The sequence below is a fragment of the Vidua macroura genome, chromosome 4, assembly GCF_024509145.1.
Source record: "Vidua macroura isolate BioBank_ID:100142 chromosome 4, ASM2450914v1, whole genome shotgun sequence".
Lineage (NCBI taxonomy): Eukaryota > Metazoa > Chordata > Aves > Passeriformes > Viduidae > Vidua > Vidua macroura.
In genome coordinates this window covers 71,067,404-71,087,074 of record NC_071574.1, presented here as the reverse complement: position 1 = coordinate 71,087,074, position 19,671 = coordinate 71,067,404, and the positions used below count along the sequence as shown (strand labels likewise).

The following is a 19,671-nucleotide window of genomic DNA, read 5'->3' as shown; positions in this document are numbered from 1 at the left end:
CATCCTAGGGCTGTGAGATGCCAGCCTGTCCCTGCCTGTGCGATCCAGCCTGGCAGCAGCTGCCATATTTCATCCTCAACAAGCTCAAACAGAAGCTGTTGCTCCATCCTTCCCCACTCCTCTGGCCAGATCATCCTCGGATTAAAGGCAGGGGAGGAAAACACACACGGCCAGGCCATTGGAGTGAAGGATGAGGCTCAGGAGAATCGCCCTCAAAGTCCAGACAGGTTTTCAGGCACCAACTCTTCCCTGCCTGCCTCTGAGAGAGGCAGGAAAACAAACAGAGTGACTAAAACACCCAGAGTCTCCTTGGAGGACAAGGAAATGTGGTGACAGATGGGAAAGCAATCAAACCCAACACATACGGTGCTGGATTTTGTCTCAGCTGAGGGGATAAATCTGATTATTTTCAGGCATTAAGTGTCTGTGGGTGAGAGCAGGAACCAACACTGCTAACAGCAAGTGCTGGAGTACTGCAGGATGGAATTTCAGCCCTGGCATCCCTCAGCTTCCCCGCCCTCAGCACAACCACGCTGGTACCACTGGGAACAGGCTCTTGGGAGGAATAAATTCTTAACAACTCTGGTTAAAAATGGGTGCTGGGGGTCATTTCATCCCAACTCTGCTCTCACAGAGCCTTGGAGGAGTCGAGCCAACACCTTTGGGATGCCCAGTGTGGAGAGGGGAGGGATGGGATGGGGCAGGAAGGGGTGGGGGAGGTGATCCCTGGCACCTGCTGGATGCAGAACTTGCGCACGGTGTAATCCACCAGCACGGTCACGTCCTCCACGGACACTCGGATGTTCCCGTAGGTCCAGCAGCCCTGATCTGGCCAGTACTGAGCACATTTGCACTGTTGGGGGAGAAAACAGGGGCAGGTGAGCTCTGGACACCCTCACAAGGCTGGGGATGGCTCCAGGACATGCCCATAAGCACAGGATGAGCCGGATTTGGCCCAATTTGGGTCAAACCTTCTGGAACGTACCTCTTTCCTCTCCTTCAGGTTGGTCACCATGACAATTGTCGCTGTGTTTTGCTCCCAAATCATTCTCCAAAAATCATTCACTGTTTCTTCCTTTGGTCCTGAGGGGAAGGTAAAACAAAAAGTCCTCTTTGGGATCAACCTCTCACGATTTGGGGCCAAAACGCAGCGTGTGAGGTCGCACGTCACGGATGATCCAACACATTTTTTGCCAATAGGTCACAGGAGGTGCTGTGGTGTCTGGGCATGCCTGATCCAAGGAATAATCCCATCACACAATAGCTGGAATTTCTGGATTTGTTTTATGCTCAGGAATTCCATATTTAGCTCAAGAAGGGGAAACCAGACAAACACAGCATGGAGCTGCCCAAGGTCACCCAGGGAAATTGTGGCTGTCCCAGAGTCTGCAGAAGTCCTGCCCTGGGATTTTGGGTTTTAGCCATGGGATCCCATTTCAGTGTGGCACAGGAATAGTTCCCTGCTGCCTGCCAGACACGAAGCTAACTCAGCCTACGCTCCCTTGCCAAGCCTGAGGCTCGGGGTGAGCCAAGAGAACAGCAGAGCCAAAGCTTAACCTGAGCCTGGAAGTGCTGACGGACCTGATCCAGCCTCCTGCTCCAGCCAGAGCCAGGGAAACTGGCCAGGAATGCCCTGACCCACTGGCAAGTCCAGAGAGGAAATACAAAGCACTCCCATGGGCAGGTAACATCCTGTTGCTGACACAATCCCCACCTTGTGAGTGGGAATTTTGGTTTTAGGGATGTGTTTGGACTTCTGAAGATCATAAGGACTTTTCTCTCACATCCCTGGGAGAGTTCAAGGGAGCTTGGAGCAACCTGGGATAGTGGGAGGTGTCCCTGTCCATGGCAGTGGGGTGGAATGAGATGAGCTTTGAGGTCCTTTCCAGCCCAAACCATTCCATGATTCTGTCATTTGGGGAATTTAATTAAGCAGCTCCCTGGCAGAATTTCCAGAGGTCACAACACCCTCCAGCAATGGGATTGCACAGGTAGGACTTCTCTCTGCCCACCAGAACATCCAGCACTGCTCTTTGACTGGGAAAATCAATTTGGGAACAATCTGTGGAGCAGCCAGGCCTCCTTTTAACCTCCTTTTAACCAGGGGAGCTCTGCAAGATGCTGTGCTGTGGGTAGAGGGCACAGCTCCACTGAGCAGAGGGACCCAGCCCAGCTGCCCCAAAAAGAGCAGTGGGAATAGTCAAGAATTTACCTTGTGCAGCAATGAACTTGTTTTTCTCTTGGTACCCCTGCAAGAAAAGAAGAAAAATGAAGAGAAATGAATGTTTCTCTAACACAAAAGTCATGAAATGCATTTACTTCAGGAGCTGCTCATTCTCCCTTGTGCAGAGAAGGGGCTGTGGCCTCTGAGGGGAGAATCAGCTTCAAAGATGGGCTGAAATAATTGACAATCCTTGTGCAAAGGGCTGTTTTCCCACAGGAACAATCCCCATGCTCACATAATGCAGGAATGACCCCAGTTGTTGGCACGAGGCGCTAATGAAGTGGTACCTGACAGCCCTTCCACTGGAGTCAGACCCTGCATCCAGAGCATCACGTGGAAATCAGCACTGCTCCTTGGAAGAGGGGCTGTAGAACTCACAGGGGTTGATTTTGTGTATTTTATTTACTGGGGAGGGAAGGAAAAAGCTCTTTTGAGTCTTCCTTTGCTTCATGTGCCTGCATCTCTCACATGACCCTTCCAGCTGATTGGTGGTGTCACCGCATGGTGACAACCACAAAGGACCCATCTCCTCCCAGGGGCAGAGCAGGGCAATGTTGCTTCCATTTCAGCTGGATTCCTTCATTTCTTCTCCATCCCCTTCCCACATCCAGCCCTGCAAGCTGGGGAGCACTGATGACCAATTGGCCACACTCTTCAAGGATTTAAAGCTGTGTGGATGTGGCACTTGGGGACACTGCTGGGGGAATGCTTGGACTTGTGGGTCTTAGAGGGCTTTTCCAACCTCAAAGATTCTATGATTCTTCAGCTGTTTGTTGATCAGAAATGCCCAGATCCAGCAGGAGTGGTTCCCCAGCCCTCTCCAACCCAGCCTGCTTGGCTTTGCTCCTGGCAGGGATTTCCCCTTCACGTCACAAAACTCACATTAATGAAGGAGGCGTTGATGTAGTCGGAGTCAGGGACCCCTTCCACAGGAGTCAGGTGAACCCTGGAATGATCATCTGGAGGGAAATGAAAACTCTGCATTAAAGACAACCCCCTCCACTCTGCTGATACCTGGCATGGTGAGAATCCAGGTGTTGGAGTGGAGCCCACGCTCCTGGCTCTGCTGCAAAAAGACCTTCATGCCCCCAAATTCCTCTTGCTTAAACCCAGAGAGGTCCTAGATCTTGTCCAAGGTAGTTTTTTTTTCCTACAGAGTGCATATTTGAGGACAGTCCAAGCCAGCCCACTGCCCAGTGCCACCAGGCAAGAGTTGTCCCTTCTGGCATCTCCCATTCCTTTCACTCTCCACGGCCTCTTGGCTGCTGAGGGCTCCGTGGAGCTTCTCCTCACAGGTCCAAAGCTACAGCAGACCCAGCCACCCACCTGGGAGGTGAAATGCCCTCATCTGTGCCCTTGCCCATCCCCAAACCAGGAATGGGGAGTCCTGGCAGGAGTCCCTGAGTGTTTCCCCCCTGTCCAACCAGCTCTGACACGTACAGGGCAAAATGTTCACGTATCTGTTCTTCTCCTTGTTCTCCTCCTTGGAAGCAGCTTCACATGTGGCCTGTATGGGACACGCTGGGAGAGCCTGAAATGGCAGAAGGAAAAGGGTTTTCCACGATGTTTTCATGGCACAGGAACAATGTGCTGGCAAATGCCACCTCTGAGCATCCTGCCCCTCTGGACGTGTCCCCACCACCCACCCCCTCACCTCCACCCCAGCAGCAACTCTCAAAATGACCATTTAAATAGCTGGGCTGGACCAGAGAGAGGCAATCCCTTCGGAAAGATGAGGAAAGAGATCTGGAATCTCCTGCTCCATGGACACGAGGTGGCAGCAAAGCCTCCAGCTCTGAACCCACCCGGCAGCACCAACGAGCTCACTCCTGATTCTTGTCCACCGAGGCTCCTGTGAGATTCCCTCATTAACAGCCCTCATTAATAATTGTGACCTGATTAAGCGCCCACCGCCCCAGCCCACCCAGTGATGGCAGGAGCAGCCCCAGGGGGCCTTTGGTGGGGGGGGCTGGGGTGACAGGGGACACTGTCCCTGGGTTTCCCAGTGGAGCACAGGAGGTGCTTCCCCAGCACTGTTATTCCACATCTTCTTTGAACAGCAAGGAATGTTCTGGAGGTATCCACCATCCCTTCCTCCAGCTGACAGGATGGCAGGAAGTGTCCAGGGCAATCAGGTATTTATAACCCTAAAAATCCCCCTCCCTGGGCATTCATTGCACCTATTTGGTTTCATCGCAGCACGGCCAGCAAAGGGATCAAGTTTTGTAGCAGCTGGACAAAGTGGAGTGGCTTTTTTTTATCTTCTCCTCGTTCTCATGGTGCCATATCAAGGCTTGGACCTGGGCTGGGAGCACAGGTCTGATGAGGAGCAGCTGAGGGAGCTGGGAAAGGGGCTCAGCCTGGAGAAAAGGAGGCTCAGGGGGGACCTTGTGGCTCTGCACAACTCCTGCCAGGAGGGGACAGCCGGGGGGGTCGGGCTCTGCTCCAGGGAACAGGGACAGGAGGAGAGGGAATGGCCTCAGGCTGGGCCAGGGGAGGTTTAGACTGGATATTTAGGAAAATATTTTCACAGAAAGAGTTGTCAAGCTCCAGCACAGGCTGCCCAGAGCAGTGGTAGAGTCACCATCCTTGGAAGTGTTAAAAAAAAAAGTGTAGATGTGGCACTGATGTGGCACTTGGGGACATGGTTTAGTGGAGGTCTTGGCAGTGCTGGGTTAATGGTTGGACTTGATAATCTTAGAGGGCTTTTCCAACCTTAATGAACCTACCCTATTCTATTCTATTCTATTCTATTCTATTCTATTCTATTCTATTCTATTCTATTCTATTCTATTTTTGTATTGACAAGGCAAAACAGATCCATTGTCACAAGCTGCAAAGCCCAGCAATGTCAAGAAGAGGTTGTAGCCATCCCTGAAGAAATGCTCTGGGCTTGTGGGACAAGCACAATACCTGAATTCCTCACAGCTGAAGGCCAGCCTTTGTCCCATACGCTGTCATCATTGTGTTTCAGGGTTAACAGCTCACTGAAATAAGATGGGCTCATTCCTGTTTCTATGCCCAAGCTTTTTTTTTTGTTGTTGTTTGTGGATTTAAGGCCATGAGGACTGGGAGGTGGGGGGGGGGGGCAGAGCTTGGGAGGCAACCAGCAAGCAGGGGAGCTCTGGAAGACCCCAAGACACCCAGGATCATCCCTGAACCCTGGAAAATGTACCTCTGAAGAGCTGTTTGCTAGAAACCCTCTGCTTTTTGCAGCGAGCATGAGGGCGGACGGCTTGTCACAGCTTCAAGGACAGAATGAGCCTTTAAAAACCCCCAAGAAGCAGATCCTAAACCCGACCCCGAGGGCAGCCTGTGGGATGTGGGGGCAGCAGCAGAGGCACTCACGTTGAACTCCTCCCGAAAGAGCTTGTTGTCGTCGGCCATGCGGCGGTTGATCTCCTCCTCCAGCTTGTCCACGGGCAGCGGGGGGTACTTGCGGTTGGTGCTGGGGGAGCGGGCGAGCAGGGGCATGCTCTGTGGCTCTGCAATGACACCCGGGGGTCACAGGGGCCACCAGCTGTCCCCCCTGTGGCCAGCAGTGCCCAGCCACGCCCAGGGGAGCACAGAACGCCGCTGCCGTTCTGTCCTTGTGCGCGCACGGAACGGTTTGGCTTGGAGGGGATGTTAAAGAGCATCGTGGTCCAAGGGCTTCCACCAGACCAGGCTGCTCTGAGCACGGTGGCACCCGGCTTGTGGCAGCACTGGGGTGGCAGAAGGCCGGGGCAGTGCTTGTCCCCTGTGCTGGCACTGCTGGGGCACCTCCTGGGGGAAGTTCTGGGCCTCTCACAACAAGATCTTGAAGGGCTGGAGAGTGTCCAGAGAAGGGAATGGACATGGGGAAGGGGCTGGAGCACCAGGAGCAGCTGAGGGAGCTGGGAAGGGGCTCAGCCTGGAGAAAAGGAGGCTCAGGGGGGACCTTGTGGCTCTGCACAGCTCCTGACAGGAGGGGACAGCCGGGGGGGTCGGGCTCTGCTCCCAGGGAACAGGGACAGGAGGAGAGGGAACGGCCTCAGGTTGGGCCAGGGGAGCTTTAGATTGGATATCTGGGAAAATTTCTCCATGGAAAGGGTGTCCAGCCCTGGCACAGCTGCCCAGGGCAGTGTGGGAATTCCCATCCCTGGAGGGATTTAGAAGCCATGTGGATGTGGCACTTGGGGACATGGGTCAGTGGTGGCCTTGGTAGTACTGGGGGAATGGTTGGACTGGATGATCTTAAAGGACTTTTCCAATCCCAAAAAATCAGTGATCCTACGATGATTAACACTCAGATCTACGCTCTCCCAGAGGCAGGACAGGGCACTGAGGATCAATTCAGTGCTGGGGTTGGAGACCACCTGGCTTTGAATTCCAGCTTCTCCCTCTCTCCCATGGGAAGTCTGGCACCACCACTGTGAACCAATTCCCAGGAGGGCACAGCAAAGGCAGCTGCTGCTTGTGCTGCTCAGCAGAGCCCAGAAAGGCCATGGGAGGGTTACACCAACACAGCTGAGCGTTTATGAAGTTCACACCTCCGTTTACAGTGATGTAAGACGGCAGGGAAGGTCTTAGCAGCCAACATAAAATAAAAAAGGTGCTGAATTCCAGTTAGTGCTTCTCAGAAGGTGTTTGGTTTATGTGAAAGGAGTGCTGAAAAAGCATCTGAATTGACTTTAAGAGGTCTCCTCAGATCTTAATCAGTGCCTATGCGTGGATGGAGATGCCCAACTTCAGACCCTCCATGTCAGCTCTGGCTCACAGCTCAGGGGCAGAAGAATTTAGACATTACACAAGGCTTTAAAATTGCATTTGTGCATGTTTAGGAGGTACAAAATGTTTTTATAATGAAAATAAGTGTATTCCTGGAAATGTTAGTTTGGTGTCCAGAATTAGCGTGAAGATCTGAGTTTTAATCAGAGACCATACTAATCTGAAGGAGCAGAAGAATGTTTAATTACTCCCCAAAGATGTGGGGTTTTTTTCAAAAAAGGTTCTCATTTGAGTCAAAGAAACACTGTGAAAAATCAAAAGGAATGTGAGTAGTGATTTTGGAAGTGATCACCCATTTTAATATGGTCGAGGGCAAACATTGAGCCAGTGGAATGAAAGCTGGGAAATAAACCTTCATTCTACGAAAAGTCTGCCAAAACCATGGAAAACATGGAACAAAGGAGGTCAGGAAACAACAACAACAACAAAACAGAAATTAAAAAATATCTGCCTACAAAAATACGAGGTGGGAGAGACCCTGTGTGGCACCAGGTGGACTCACCTGTGTCGTCCGTGCGGCCGTTGGACAGACGGAAGGAGTTGGAGTGGCTCCCTGCCTGCTTGTACTTCTTGAACCTGCCAAGGAGAATTGGGGTGGAAAAGTCAGTAAATGTCCACCAGGAAGCCCAGGTTCCCTCCCACATGAGACCTTAAGTAAGAATGAATATTGACAAAAGGGAGCAAAATTCTGAAATTCTCAAAAAGGAAGTTACTGGTTCAGATTTTACCGATTTTCTACTTTGATCTAACAGCAGAAGAAAAAAAAAAAAGAGCAGAAAAAACTTCTGGAAGCAGCAGTATCTCATTCTTCCTTATGATGGAGGAGAACTCTACTTTGCTCAAAGGATATATGCAAGACAAGTTTAATCCAGCTGCCTATTACTGTGTGAAAAAGAACAACAAATGATGTGGAGAAGGTCAAACAGGAATGCAAGGGTGATTGTGATAACAGCACACTGACTCAACTTACTACAGGTGAGAATTTATGAACTTAATCACAAATAACCATCTAGAAGCATCCAAAGAGCTTTCCCTTTTTTTGCCACACTTTTTCAAGGCTTCCTGAATTAGCTGGTGGGTCCAGGAGGCTGCAGGACCTCTGAGATCCTGCCTGTGAGCAGAGCTGCTCACTGAGCACATCTGGAACAGCTGCAGGAGCCCAGAGAGAGGTGGAAACCAGGAGAAGCTTTCAGGGTGCTCTTTACAGAGGACACCCCAAGGAGCCCCTGCTCCCTGGGCTGATCCAGCAGAGCACATAAAGCCCAGGTTGATCTGTCCTGCAGCAAATCCCTGCTCCATGTGCTTTTAACTTGGAGCAGCTGCTCACGCTCCCTTTGCCTGAAATTCGGAGTTTTGCTGAATCACTGGGCAGAGAACACAAACCCTTTCTTTCAGGGCTGGAAGCCAGGTGGGAAGGACTCAAACTCTGCTGCTGCTGAACTCCTGAGGCAAAACTCTCCTCAGGTTCACTGCTGTGAGGGCAGGCCTGGAGCCAGAGGGAAGTTTTCCACTGCTAAGGAAATTGTTTTTTCTTTATTTCTTTTATTTTTTTTTTAAGACTTACTTCATCGCCAAACTGGTGAGTAAATTAAAATGTTTACTGCAGGTGAATAAAGACATTCTTAGTTATGCTTTCAGGAGCTGGGTTAGATGCTTGGATTCTAAAAAATGGACCTAAGAAGGCTTTATTGTGCTGTAATTTCAAGTACAGCATCACCTAACACTCCTCACAAGCTCCTGCCATTCACAGTGAAAGGTGCACAGGGACCAAACAGAGTTTGGATGTTGGATCCTGCTTGCTATCAAGATGGGCATCAAGGAATAACATATTGAAAGCATTTTGTGTTCAGCCTCCCTGGATTACTCAGTCCATCATCTGCAGCCTCACAAGGAAACCTCACCTGCTTTTCCCCACACTGACAGGGCTTCAGTTCAATCTACCCTGCTGAATGTGACATTTTGAAAGGCAGGACAGGAATTCCCCACACGAGGAGCAGCTTTGCAGAGGAAGGAATGAGCATCATTCACCAGAAAACCCCAAACATCATTTTCATTCATTGTCCTTCCAGGTTTCTTTTCAAAGCACCAGCTGTGTCAGCCTTTAGCTTGGGAGACAGCACAAAAGGCTCAGTCCTGCTCATTCAGGAATTGTTTCTGTCCAACAAGGGAATCCAGCATGAAAGCAGCTCTTACCTCAACATGTACAGAACAATAATAATAAATACTATGACTAGGAGGGAGGACAGGGCCACCATCACAGCTATAATGGGAGTCTCATCTGCAAAAGGAAGAGAAAGGTGTGGTTATTGGAAAACATCCAGAGACATCATTTAACAGGGCAGAGCTCTACAATTTCTGCTTGAAGAACAATTCTGATGATGATATTAGTAATAAAAACATAATAAATAATAAATAGTATTAAGTGATGTTGCAATTTTCCAGACTGAGAGTGGAGCAGAAAAGGATGAGTGAGCACCATGTGCCTCAGACACTCCCAGGTCAGATTAAAACCTGAAACCACCACTCAGAGCACCTCAATCTTCTCCAAGAGTTGATCACTGTGAAATTGTGACCTTGCAGATGAAAACAGTGATGGGGAAAGCTTGGACTGGGTTATTTTGGGGTTCCTTCTGCACACCTGAACGTGCATGTGGTGGCTCAGCAGCCACCAGGAGAAATTTCCTCTGTCAGCTGGTGATCTACAAAACTTTCTGCCTGAGACTTAAGGGTCCAGAGAAGTTTCTAACAGGCCCATGAGTTTGCTGTAAGGAATGTTTCGTATGATAAGGAACTTTGTATTAAAATGGGTGAAAACTCTGACCTCTCTAAGATCCCACAGATACATTTATAACCACCACGATTTTGCTTCCAGTTCTTTGTCAAACAGGACAAGAGAGCAAAGCTTCCTGCTGCACCTGGGATCTGAACACCTCCAAGTGGGAGATTTGGTGTGGACCAGGCTGCCCAGAGAAGCTGTGGCTGCCCCTGGATCCCTGGAAGTGTCCAAGGCCAGGCTGGATGGGGCTTGGAGCACCCTGGGATAGTGGAAGGTGTCCAGGGTGGAACTGGATGAGTTTTAAGATCCTTTCCAACTCAACCATTCCATGATTCTGTAATTATAGAATAATTTGGGTTGGAAGTGACCTCCAAAGACCATCTAGTCCAACCCTTTACTCTCTCCTCCCTGGAAATACAGAGTTTAGAGAGCAGGAGAGGTCAGACACTGCCTGGCCACCAAGTGTGACCCATTTTGGCTCCCTTGCAGAAGCTCCTCGAGGGCAGGTACCTCAAAATTCCCTTGTAAAAACCACTGAAATTAGTCTGAAACACTCCCATCCTCCACGACCCACAACAGATTTTATTTTTCCTTTAAATAAGCCATTTCTATCTCGTGCTGGAGGTCAGTGCATCAGTGGTTGGTGCTGGCAAATCACCCAGCTGGGTTGGAAGCCAAGCAGCTCCAACCAGGGAGGAGAAGGGCCCTGAAGGGCATTTTTTTCAGATGAATGTGGATGCCAGCCATGCCAGCTGGGGGATATTTCCATCTTCCATCAGCTCCCTCCATCTGAGGGGGCCACCACACCGTGTCTACACAGCCCCAAGGGGCTGCAGGGCACGACCCCTCTTCCCACCTTCTGTGCATCCATTTCCCTGCAGATCCCTGCTCCGTGTGTCTCAGCAATTTCAGCCAGCAGATTTCCTTAGCTGGGGTTTATTTTGTCCATCTCTGAGCTACCCAAGGGCACTCTGATTGTATTTCTTGGTGTGAGGTCTGGGAATGTCGTTTCTATTAAAACATATGATTTTTTCTGTCATGATTTCAAGGCAATGGCCCAGTGTGGCAAAGAAAAAAATTAAATTATCCTGGTTTCGCATGTTTTTGTCCTTCTCATCTACTGCCCTAATGTGACAGCACCTCCCAAAAGGAATTTATTGGGAATTTTGCCTCAATAGGTGATGAGCCCTGGCATTCCCCATCCTGACACTTCCCAAAATCAAGAACAGGTTGGTCTTGGCTTCACACTGAGACTGCTGAGCACAGCCACCATCTCCATCCTGTCTGCAGGAGAGGAAGAGGAGATGCCATGCCAAAACCTGTGGTGTTAAGTCACTGTTAGACCATTCTTTCCTGCCTTGGCTGGAGTTAAGCTCAGCCTAACCAGTGCTGAGCTGGGCTGGAGCTGCAGGGCAGCGGTGGCTGGTGATTTGTGAGCGAGGTGTGATTTGTGGGCAGGGGTGGCTCTGGCAGCAGGATGCAGATTTGAGGGCAGGGGTGGCTCTGGCAGCAGGGTGCAGGGAGTTTGGAGGTTTTGGTTTTTTTTTTTTTTTGCAGCTGTTCTTTCCACACATCTGGCGGGATGAGGAGTTGGAGCTTTCCCACCGCTAACGGCCCACCCAGCACAGCCCAGGCAGGAAACGAGCTGGAGGGTCCCCAGCTGCTCCCTGCCAGCCCTGCTGAGCTGTGCCAACCCCCCCACAGCTCCTGTCCTGCTCCAGCCTCAGCCTCAGGGCTTCATGCTGGCAATCCACTTGGAAAAGGGACAAGGACTCAACCTTCTGCTCCCCCGGCGCTGCAGCACCCACTGCAGTCCTGAGCTTGGAAGGCAGCAGGAGGCTTAAATCTTGTCTGAGGAGCCACCAAACCCTCCTGTGGTGCTTGGGATCACGTCCCAGCTGCAGGCAGAGGTGCTCTGTAGGCTGTCACCCAGACCTGGGTGCAGTCATGGCAGGAGGACGGGGCTGAGCAGCCCATCCCTGCTCACAGCTGGCAACATCTGCCCACAAAACCAGTCACAGAATGGTTTGGGTCGGAAGGGACCTTAGAGATCGTCCCATTCCACTCCCTGCCACAGGCAGGAACACCTTCCACCATCCCCTTCCACCATCCCAGGTTGCTCCAAGCCTCATCCAAGCTGGCTTTGGACACTTCTAGGATGGGGCTGCCACAAATCTCTGGGCATCTTGTGGCAGGGCCTCACCACCCTCACAGTCAAGATTTATATTCTCAATGTCTAATCTAAACCTCCTCCCAGTCTGAAGCCATTTCCCATTGTCCCATCACTCTATGCTCTTGTTAAAAATCCCTTATTTAATCTGATTTCCTAACTATATTTATATTAATATTAGCAATATTCATATAAATCTTGTTGGGAAGTCAGATGTATTCCCATTTTTTTTTCCTTTGCCCTCAGGAGCGGGGATGCACGATGGCAAAGGGAGCACAAAATCAGGCCTAAGCCAGATCTGAGGGAATTGCACTGAGCATTTCTGCAGAGGCTCAGCCACAATTTCAAACAAGTTCCCTTGGACCTGCATCCCTTTTATTCCCTCTGCTAAATGTGTGCTGCCAGTCAGTGCTCAGAGCATCTGTCTGTCCCCTGGACCATCACCTGGTGAGCCAGGCACAGAGAGCAGCACCAGGCAGAGTTTGCAAAGCTGCAACACCCATCAGAGCCAGGATGAGAACACACAGAGGCAGCTGATTGCTCCAGGTGGGAGCCAGCCCGGCTCTGCCCGCTCCTGGAGTGCTAAAGCCATCAGTAATTGCAAATATTCTGGTAGAGATGCCAGTTCTCAGAGCTGAGAGATGGAAAAATGTCCCTAAAGTGCTGTTCTCTTACAAGAAATGGATTTGTGTTACTGCTTGCCAACAGAATGGAGGAGAACAATAATTATTCCCATCATCCGCAGGATGGGTTTGGATCAAATCATGTAAGTCACAGTCAATAAAGACAATTCAGCAGCAGAAAAAAAAAAAAAAAACCAAAAAAACCAAAATGAAATTTCCTGAATGGCTTCTTAGACTTTGGTCATCCAGCTCTAGGGACGTGTTGACATTCTCAGAGCAGGAACAATTCATACCTAATAGGACATGTACAAATTGGAATGGGATTGTTTAGTTCTAAAAAGAAAAGCCCAACAGAAATTAAGATATCAGTGTGTCACCAGCTCTTTTAAAGAGCTTGGGAGGCTTCATAAAAACACATTTGGAAGTCCTAAGGAGAGCTCTCTAATAGCAGAATGCTTCTGGAATTGTTTTTACTGAGTAAAGAGCAATGAAATGTAACATTCTTACCTCTTCTGTCAGAGTTACCTGCAGAAAAAGAAAACAAAAAGTCTCTTAGCAACAAAGGAACAAGACATTTTAGTAAGTCAGGAAGGATCAAAGACCAAGACAGGAACAAATTTAGTAACTCTCATCATCTGCCTGTAAATCTTTCCTTTAAAACACTAGCTATAAAACCAGGATGTTAAAATGAATTTCTGAGTAAGGAAAAAGGAACAAATCCTGAGTTTTTCTCAGCAGAACAAGGAGCTGAAGCCAAGCTTTAACATCAATAAACACAACTTACTGTTTAAACCCATAACCAGCAAGTCACTGGTGTAATTCATTAGCACTTAAATATCAAGAGATAACACTTGGTGGATAATTTTAAGAGTGTGGCTGAGCCAAGAGTTCAATTAAGAGCAGCTGGGCTCAGGGATGGGGGCGAGGAGCATCCAAGGAAAGTCTCTACCTGCTGGGTTGGATGTCTCATCCAGAGGGCACCGGAACAAACTGAGCCAGGGAGAGCAGAGCCTGGCTCTCCCAGGGCAGTGCTGCTGGCACAGGGCTGAGGACAATCCTGGTGGGTTTGGACAAGGAGGAACTGCCCCTGCAACGTGTGACCTTCTGCCCCAGTCCCCTTCTCGAGCACCACTTAATGTTAACACCAACATTTCCTGTTAAATCTAATGGCAAGGGCAGCCCTAAAACTGGTTTTGTTCCTTGACAAATTATTAGAGATGAAGAAAGAATTAGGTTTGATCATTTGTTCATCAAGTGAGAAGCCACTTCTGGCCTTGATGGTGCAATGGCCAATGTGTCATGGCATACAGCACGGGAGTTCGCCAAAACTGGCAAACCAAATCACAAAAAGGCAGGGGAGACAGAAAAATGAATAAATTCAGCACCCCACGACCAGACATCATCTTACAAAATCCAGATATTAGCAGCACTTAAGGTTTTTGCCTCCATCTCTCCTGTGTGTAGGCTGCATTTGTACCAAACTTGTCCCATGTGTGTGCCTGAGGCTATGTCAGACTCCTTCACTCTGCAAAAAAGGATTTGGGTTGGGAAGGAAGCTGGACAAGCTCAGGGGGTGGCAGAACAAAAGCTGGGTTGTGAACTTCCTTCAACCACATCCCTTCCTATGCTGGTAGCAAAGACAACTTCACTGCAGTTCCACAGGCTGTGGTTTCCTAAGATTCCCACAGGAAGAGGCACACACATCTCACTGAGCTGCAGAGACACCCAACAGCCAACATCCCTTGGGAAATTGGCTCTTAAACTTGACACCTCCCTGCATTAACTCCACCATCATCTTGTTTCAGGGTTTTCTAATCCACAACCAAGTTACCAGTCCTGTTTTTCCACTAAATCCCAAGGTCTAGCAGGCACTGCCATCTTCCTGTTGCAAGCTGGAGACATGCAGTACCCAAACTGGGTCTCAAACAATACAACGAGCCAACCATGGCTGAAGAGCCAGAGCTCAGCAAAGATTTCTGGTCACCTCAGCCTCTTTTTGCCTGATTTTTTGCTCTTAACCTGGACTGAGCAGCCAAACAATGTTTTATGGGGTCATTTTCCTGATGTGCTAAGAGGGGAATGAGATCAGGATGGCAACAGAGACAACTCTCTCTCATCTGGACCTTTCAAAGACTGGAGTTGCCCAAGTAATGGGGAAAATTGACAATGGAAGGAGAGAATCACAGAATAGTTTGAGTTGGAAGCAAAGATCATCTCGTGCACCTGTGGATATCTTTCACTGGATGATCTTGGCCCAAACCTTTGGTCAGACAAACCTCTTCTGATCTGGGCCATTCTGTGAGTTCTCTTGCATCACCATGGAATTGACCCCAAAGTGGGTTTTTTTTGCTCCATTTTGCTCAGCCACACAAAAGAAGAGCAAAGAATCAAACCCAGAGAGGCAGGGTGGCCTGGAGAAGAAGAAGAAGTAGAGGAGGTGCCTACCATTGTGGGAAGCAGAAGAGGTCTCCTGTGTGGTCACCACCATGCTGAAATTCCTCTCTGTTGTCTCTGCCTCCGTGCTGGGGAAGGTGGCACGTGGGGCCGACGGCGTCGCGCTGGGGAGCAGGGATGGGGCTGGAGGCACAGGCACAGTTGTCCCCAGGGTGGAGGAGATGTTGAGGCTGCCAGTGGTGGCGTTGGGGGAGATCCTGGTGGCTGTGGTTGGAGGAGGTTTTGGCGCTGTGGTAGGAACAGTCCCTGGAGTGCTCATGTTGAGTCTGTTTGTGTTGGGCGTGGTCCCATCCTCAGGACCTGCTGTAGGAGCTTTGGTGGGGCTCCTGGGAGAGGTGGACACTGTTGTGGGTGGCTCTGAGAAGGAAAAAGCACAGGGGAACCTCTGTGAGATTCTCTTCTGTGATACTGAGGGGTTTAGATGCTGAAGATTCATGAGACTATAAGGATTAAACACCCAACAAATCCTGAGTGCAGGACAGGAAACGCTTTGCACAGGAGGAGATACAAGTGTCCAAAAAATATAATCTGGGCAGGTGCTATTTATGGGGATGTACAAACATTAGAGCCCCCGGAGGTGAGGATCAATATCTGTCAGAGCTTAGCCTGTGGGCCCCATTTATGAGCACCTGAAGCTCATCACTCTCTCTCCAACATTTTATGTTACAGCTACGTGGAGGGCAGAAGGAATGAGACACTGAGCACATTCCTACTCAGTCCTTTGATCCTAAAGATGGGATAAAAGAGAGATGAGGAGCACAGTTTACCTGTTGTAACGTTGTTAGCACCTACACTTATCAGGCCACTTCCGAGCAAAAGGAGAAAGAACCACAAATCCATGTTGACCTGGGGAGGAAAGCACAGAACACTTATTTAAACCCTCATGTAATATCATCCCAAAATATTCCAAGGTGGGGATGTTGCTGTGCATCTTATAAAGCTCAGAGGGAGGAGTGGAAGTGTGGCTGGAGTCCCTGCAGGCATCTGGATGGGAAGGATTTATGGGTGAGTTCATGCAACCCCAAGGGGAAAGAACATGGAGAAGTCCCAGTCTGGTGGAGCAGCTAAAGTGTCCATGGATGAACTGTGGGAGAGCATGAAAAGAACAAGCTGAGCACTAAAACCAACTATCTGGTTTTAAAGGAGATTAATAAATAGTTCATATAGTGGTCTGCAAATGACCATACTCTGAGCAAACTCAAAGGCAACTTTGCTGAAGACCACGGCAAAGAACCTTGATCCCAAATGCCCCAGAAGTGGAGGCAGGAATGAAGGAAAGGTCAGCTCCCCTGGCTCACTGACACCTGAAATGTTACTGGGCAGGGGCAGAACACTCAGCTCCATTCAAACCCTGTTGGACTCCCTGTGTACGTGGTCAGAACAAACACTCGCAAATAATCCGAGAAGATCAGCAAGTTCAGCCTGCACGCCCATACTGTACGTGCTTCCCAGGAAACGTCCAGCAAAATTACAGGATGATGACATCAGTAAAATAATTTCCCCCAGCCCTTTCTAATACAAGATTTTCATGGTGATTTCTTTCCTCTGGAGACCTCAGAAAGCTCCTGAGAAATGGGTATCATTATCTCCTCCCAAACACCTACGGACCCAGAGATGTGAGACGTCATGGTGCTGGCCAGGACAAAGCCCAAAGCTGCCAAGTCCAGACCTGCACGTGGCCACGGGGCCTTCCAAGGATGGGCCAACACCTCTCCTCTGCTCTGGGCCCAGAGAAGGCTTGGACATGGCTCTGCTCCGTGCCATGGGCCGGCAGCTGCCGCACGACTCCCGTCCTTCAGGCTTTTGTCCTGTGTCCAGTTGCGTCTCCAAGATCTCCCAGGAGAGAGCTGCGAGATCTCCCTGCCAAGTCAACCTGAGGCGCTGCCAAGAACGGGTTTTATTCCCTCCCCCTCTAATAGATCTTGTGTTGTTTGTGTTTCTTCTATTTATTTAAATCTGCTTCATCTAGACCCATCCCAAACTCCGGGCAGAAGGACAACACTGAAGTCATCCACGCGCTGGAAATGGTATCAGCGATACAAGATCCTCCCACCTCACCCCGGAGCATCCTCCCACCAGCACCACCTACTTACATGTTTTTCCTCCCCCTCCAAAAGAAAACCTGGCAAAAATCGACCTTGCTCAGTGACCAAAAGGTCAGACAAACCCTGAACCAGAAGGAAACCAAGCTCTGGAGATAAGAGCTTTCCACAGGCTCTTGTCCACGGCCAGCCCTGCTGCTGCAAGCAGGGCAGGGCTTTCTCCAAGGGTCCCACTGGTGTGAGCAGTCAGCATTCCAGAGGCTTTCATCGCCAGTTAAAATATCTGTCTGCATGAATTTGAACTGATTCAGTCCTCCTGTCACTGCTGAGAGCAGCACTGGTCCTGCAATGCCTCCCCCAGGCTGTGCTCCAGGGTGGGATGTCAGGAAAAACCCCCAACCAGTAGTTTGATGGTTTGATGACATGTTCCACTCATGGTGATTAATACACCCCACTCAGCTTGGTCAGACACTTGCCAGAGTCTGAGACGAGCCTGGTCTACACAGGTTTGGCTTTGGGGAGAAAATCTAATATTTGTAGGGAATAAATTCTTCCCTGTGAGGGTGGTGAGGCACAGGGTGCCCAGAGAAGCTGTGGCTGCCCCTTCCCTGAAAGTGTACAAGGCCAGGTTGGACAGAGCTTGGAGCAACCTGGGATAGTGGAGGGTGTCTCTGTTCAGAGCAGTGGGGTGGAACTGAATGATGTTTAAGGTCCCTTCCCAACCCAAACAATTCCATAATTCTATGATCTTTGTACCTTTCTGCAGGAGACAGATTGTCCAAGCATCCCACTGTGGAATCCCACAGAAATAAGGCGCTCATCCTGACGGGACTCACATGCAAAAGCAGGAGGAAGTTAAACACACACTGAAACTCCAGGGAATGGAAATGATGGCACAGAGATGCTCTGAAAACCTCTCAAGGGCTGATGAAAGCACCAAGATCTTGTCATCACAACCACTTCCCTCACTGGGAACCCATCACTGCCACAGCAAGGACACCGTGGCAAGGGAAAGGGGAAGACTTGTCTCTTCTGTAAGTACTGCTGGGAAAAAAGTGACCACTTGCTGTGTTTTGATGAGTATTTCCACAGAAACACCCTTCACTGAGGTGGATATGGCTCCTTTCTCTTCTCCCAACTTGTTTCTCAAAACAAGAGTTCCCCTTATTTAGAATATCCCGTTCATTTGGGATCCCCATTCATTTTGAGTTCTGTTTATTTGGGATCCCGTTCACCTGGGATCCATAATAATTTGGAATTCCCATTCATTTGTGGTAATTCATGATCCCATTCATTTGGAATCCCATTCGTTTGGCATTCCCATTGATTTAGTATCCCATTAATTTAGGGTCCCTGTTCACATTGGGTCCTCGTTCATTTGGGATCCCACTCATTTAGGATCCCCGTTCATCTGGGATCCCACTCATCCCATTTCTGCTCCTGTTCCGGGCAAGCTGTGCCAGAGTCTCCCCACATCCTCACCACACTTTCCCTTGGCAGGACATGGAGGGTGGGAGCAAAGAAGGAAAAGCCATGAATCCCCTCTCTGCTCTCCATTATCGGGAAATAACCCACAAAGGACAAAAGAGTTTGGGCTTATTTCCATAAACCGTGATTGCTACACGGATGAGAGCTACAGGAGATTCCTGGACTGGCTGCAAAGCCCCTTTGGGATGGTCTGATGATCACAGAATCGTTTAGGTTGGAAAAGACCCTTAAGCTCATCAAGTCCAGCCATCGATGAGGGTCTCTCCTTCGCTGAGCCGGCAGCACAGCTCTAGGATTACATCAGCGGGTAGGGAGCTCTAAGCCCCCCTTGATTCTACATTTAATCAGTTCATTGATCCATGAGTGGATTGCAGGAGGAGGAAGGGCTTGGCAAGGGGAGATAATGCTGGATTTCCCCAAGCCTTGCCCTGCTTTCGTGAAGAAAGCTGGATGCGGGCGCTCCGTGCAGAACCTGAGTTTTTATGGCTTAATTACTGTGACTGTCAGAAGGAATGAGATGCTGGGAGCATCCCAGCTTGCCGTGCACATCATTACCCAAAAATCCAAATCCTTGGAGCTGCTCCTGTGACCGGCAATCAGCTGCTGGAGCTGTTTTATCACCTTAAAACCAGATCCGGAGCAGGGAGCAGGCAAAGAGCCCTGCACTGGGGGAGGGCTGTGCCAGCCCAGCTCCCAGTTCCCAGCCCCTGCTCTAAAACACTCCTTATTCCCAAAAGCAGCATAAATAAACACCAGTGGTTCACCGTTCCCCGCTCCTTAGCATAAAAGGCCTCGAGAGCCCTACCCCAAAGCTGGAGAAACCCAAGTCTCCCTTCCCCCTCGGCTCCCCCTCCCTGCTGGTTTCGGAAACGGAGAGGAAATACTTGTAATGTTATCAACATAAACACAGCTCTTGGCCGGCTGCAACATCCTGCGAGCTCTGCAGAAAAACACCCTGACGTCAGGGCGCCGGCTCTGCCCAGGAGAAAGGAGCTGGAGGCTCTGGCACCGCTGCTCCGGAGGGTCGGGATGCTCGGCACCGTGGCTCCTTCTTTCCTCAGAGATCAGCCTTGGAGACCTCGATAACTGCCACTGGTGTGCCCATATATATTGTATATATATGTATTTTTTTGGTGTTTATAGAT

At 49.8% G+C, this 19,671-nt stretch overlaps 1 protein-coding gene across 3 annotated transcripts in view; it reads right to left on the bottom strand.

The window, feature by feature from the left end:
* The window catches only part of PTPRA (protein tyrosine phosphatase receptor type A), a 116,416-nt gene that overhangs the window by 7,307 nt on the left and 89,438 nt on the right, over positions 1-19,671 (bottom strand). For all 3 annotated transcript variants that reach the window (XM_053975334.1, XM_053975335.1, XM_053975336.1), the window contains 11 exons: positions 15,764-15,842; positions 14,988-15,353; positions 13,050-13,067; positions 9,167-9,251; positions 7,476-7,549; positions 5,573-5,709; positions 3,665-3,755; positions 3,107-3,183; positions 2,213-2,249; positions 986-1,083; positions 734-853 (listed from right to left, as the gene is read on the bottom strand). In XM_053975334.1, the coding sequence (XP_053831309.1) occupies positions 734-853; positions 986-1,083; positions 2,213-2,249; positions 3,107-3,183; positions 3,665-3,755; positions 5,573-5,709; positions 7,476-7,549; positions 9,167-9,251; positions 13,050-13,067; positions 14,988-15,353; positions 15,764-15,842 (1,182 nt within the window). The remainder of the gene's footprint in view (positions 1-733; positions 854-985; positions 1,084-2,212; positions 2,250-3,106; positions 3,184-3,664; positions 3,756-5,572; positions 5,710-7,475; positions 7,550-9,166; positions 9,252-13,049; positions 13,068-14,987; positions 15,354-15,763; positions 15,843-19,671) is intronic.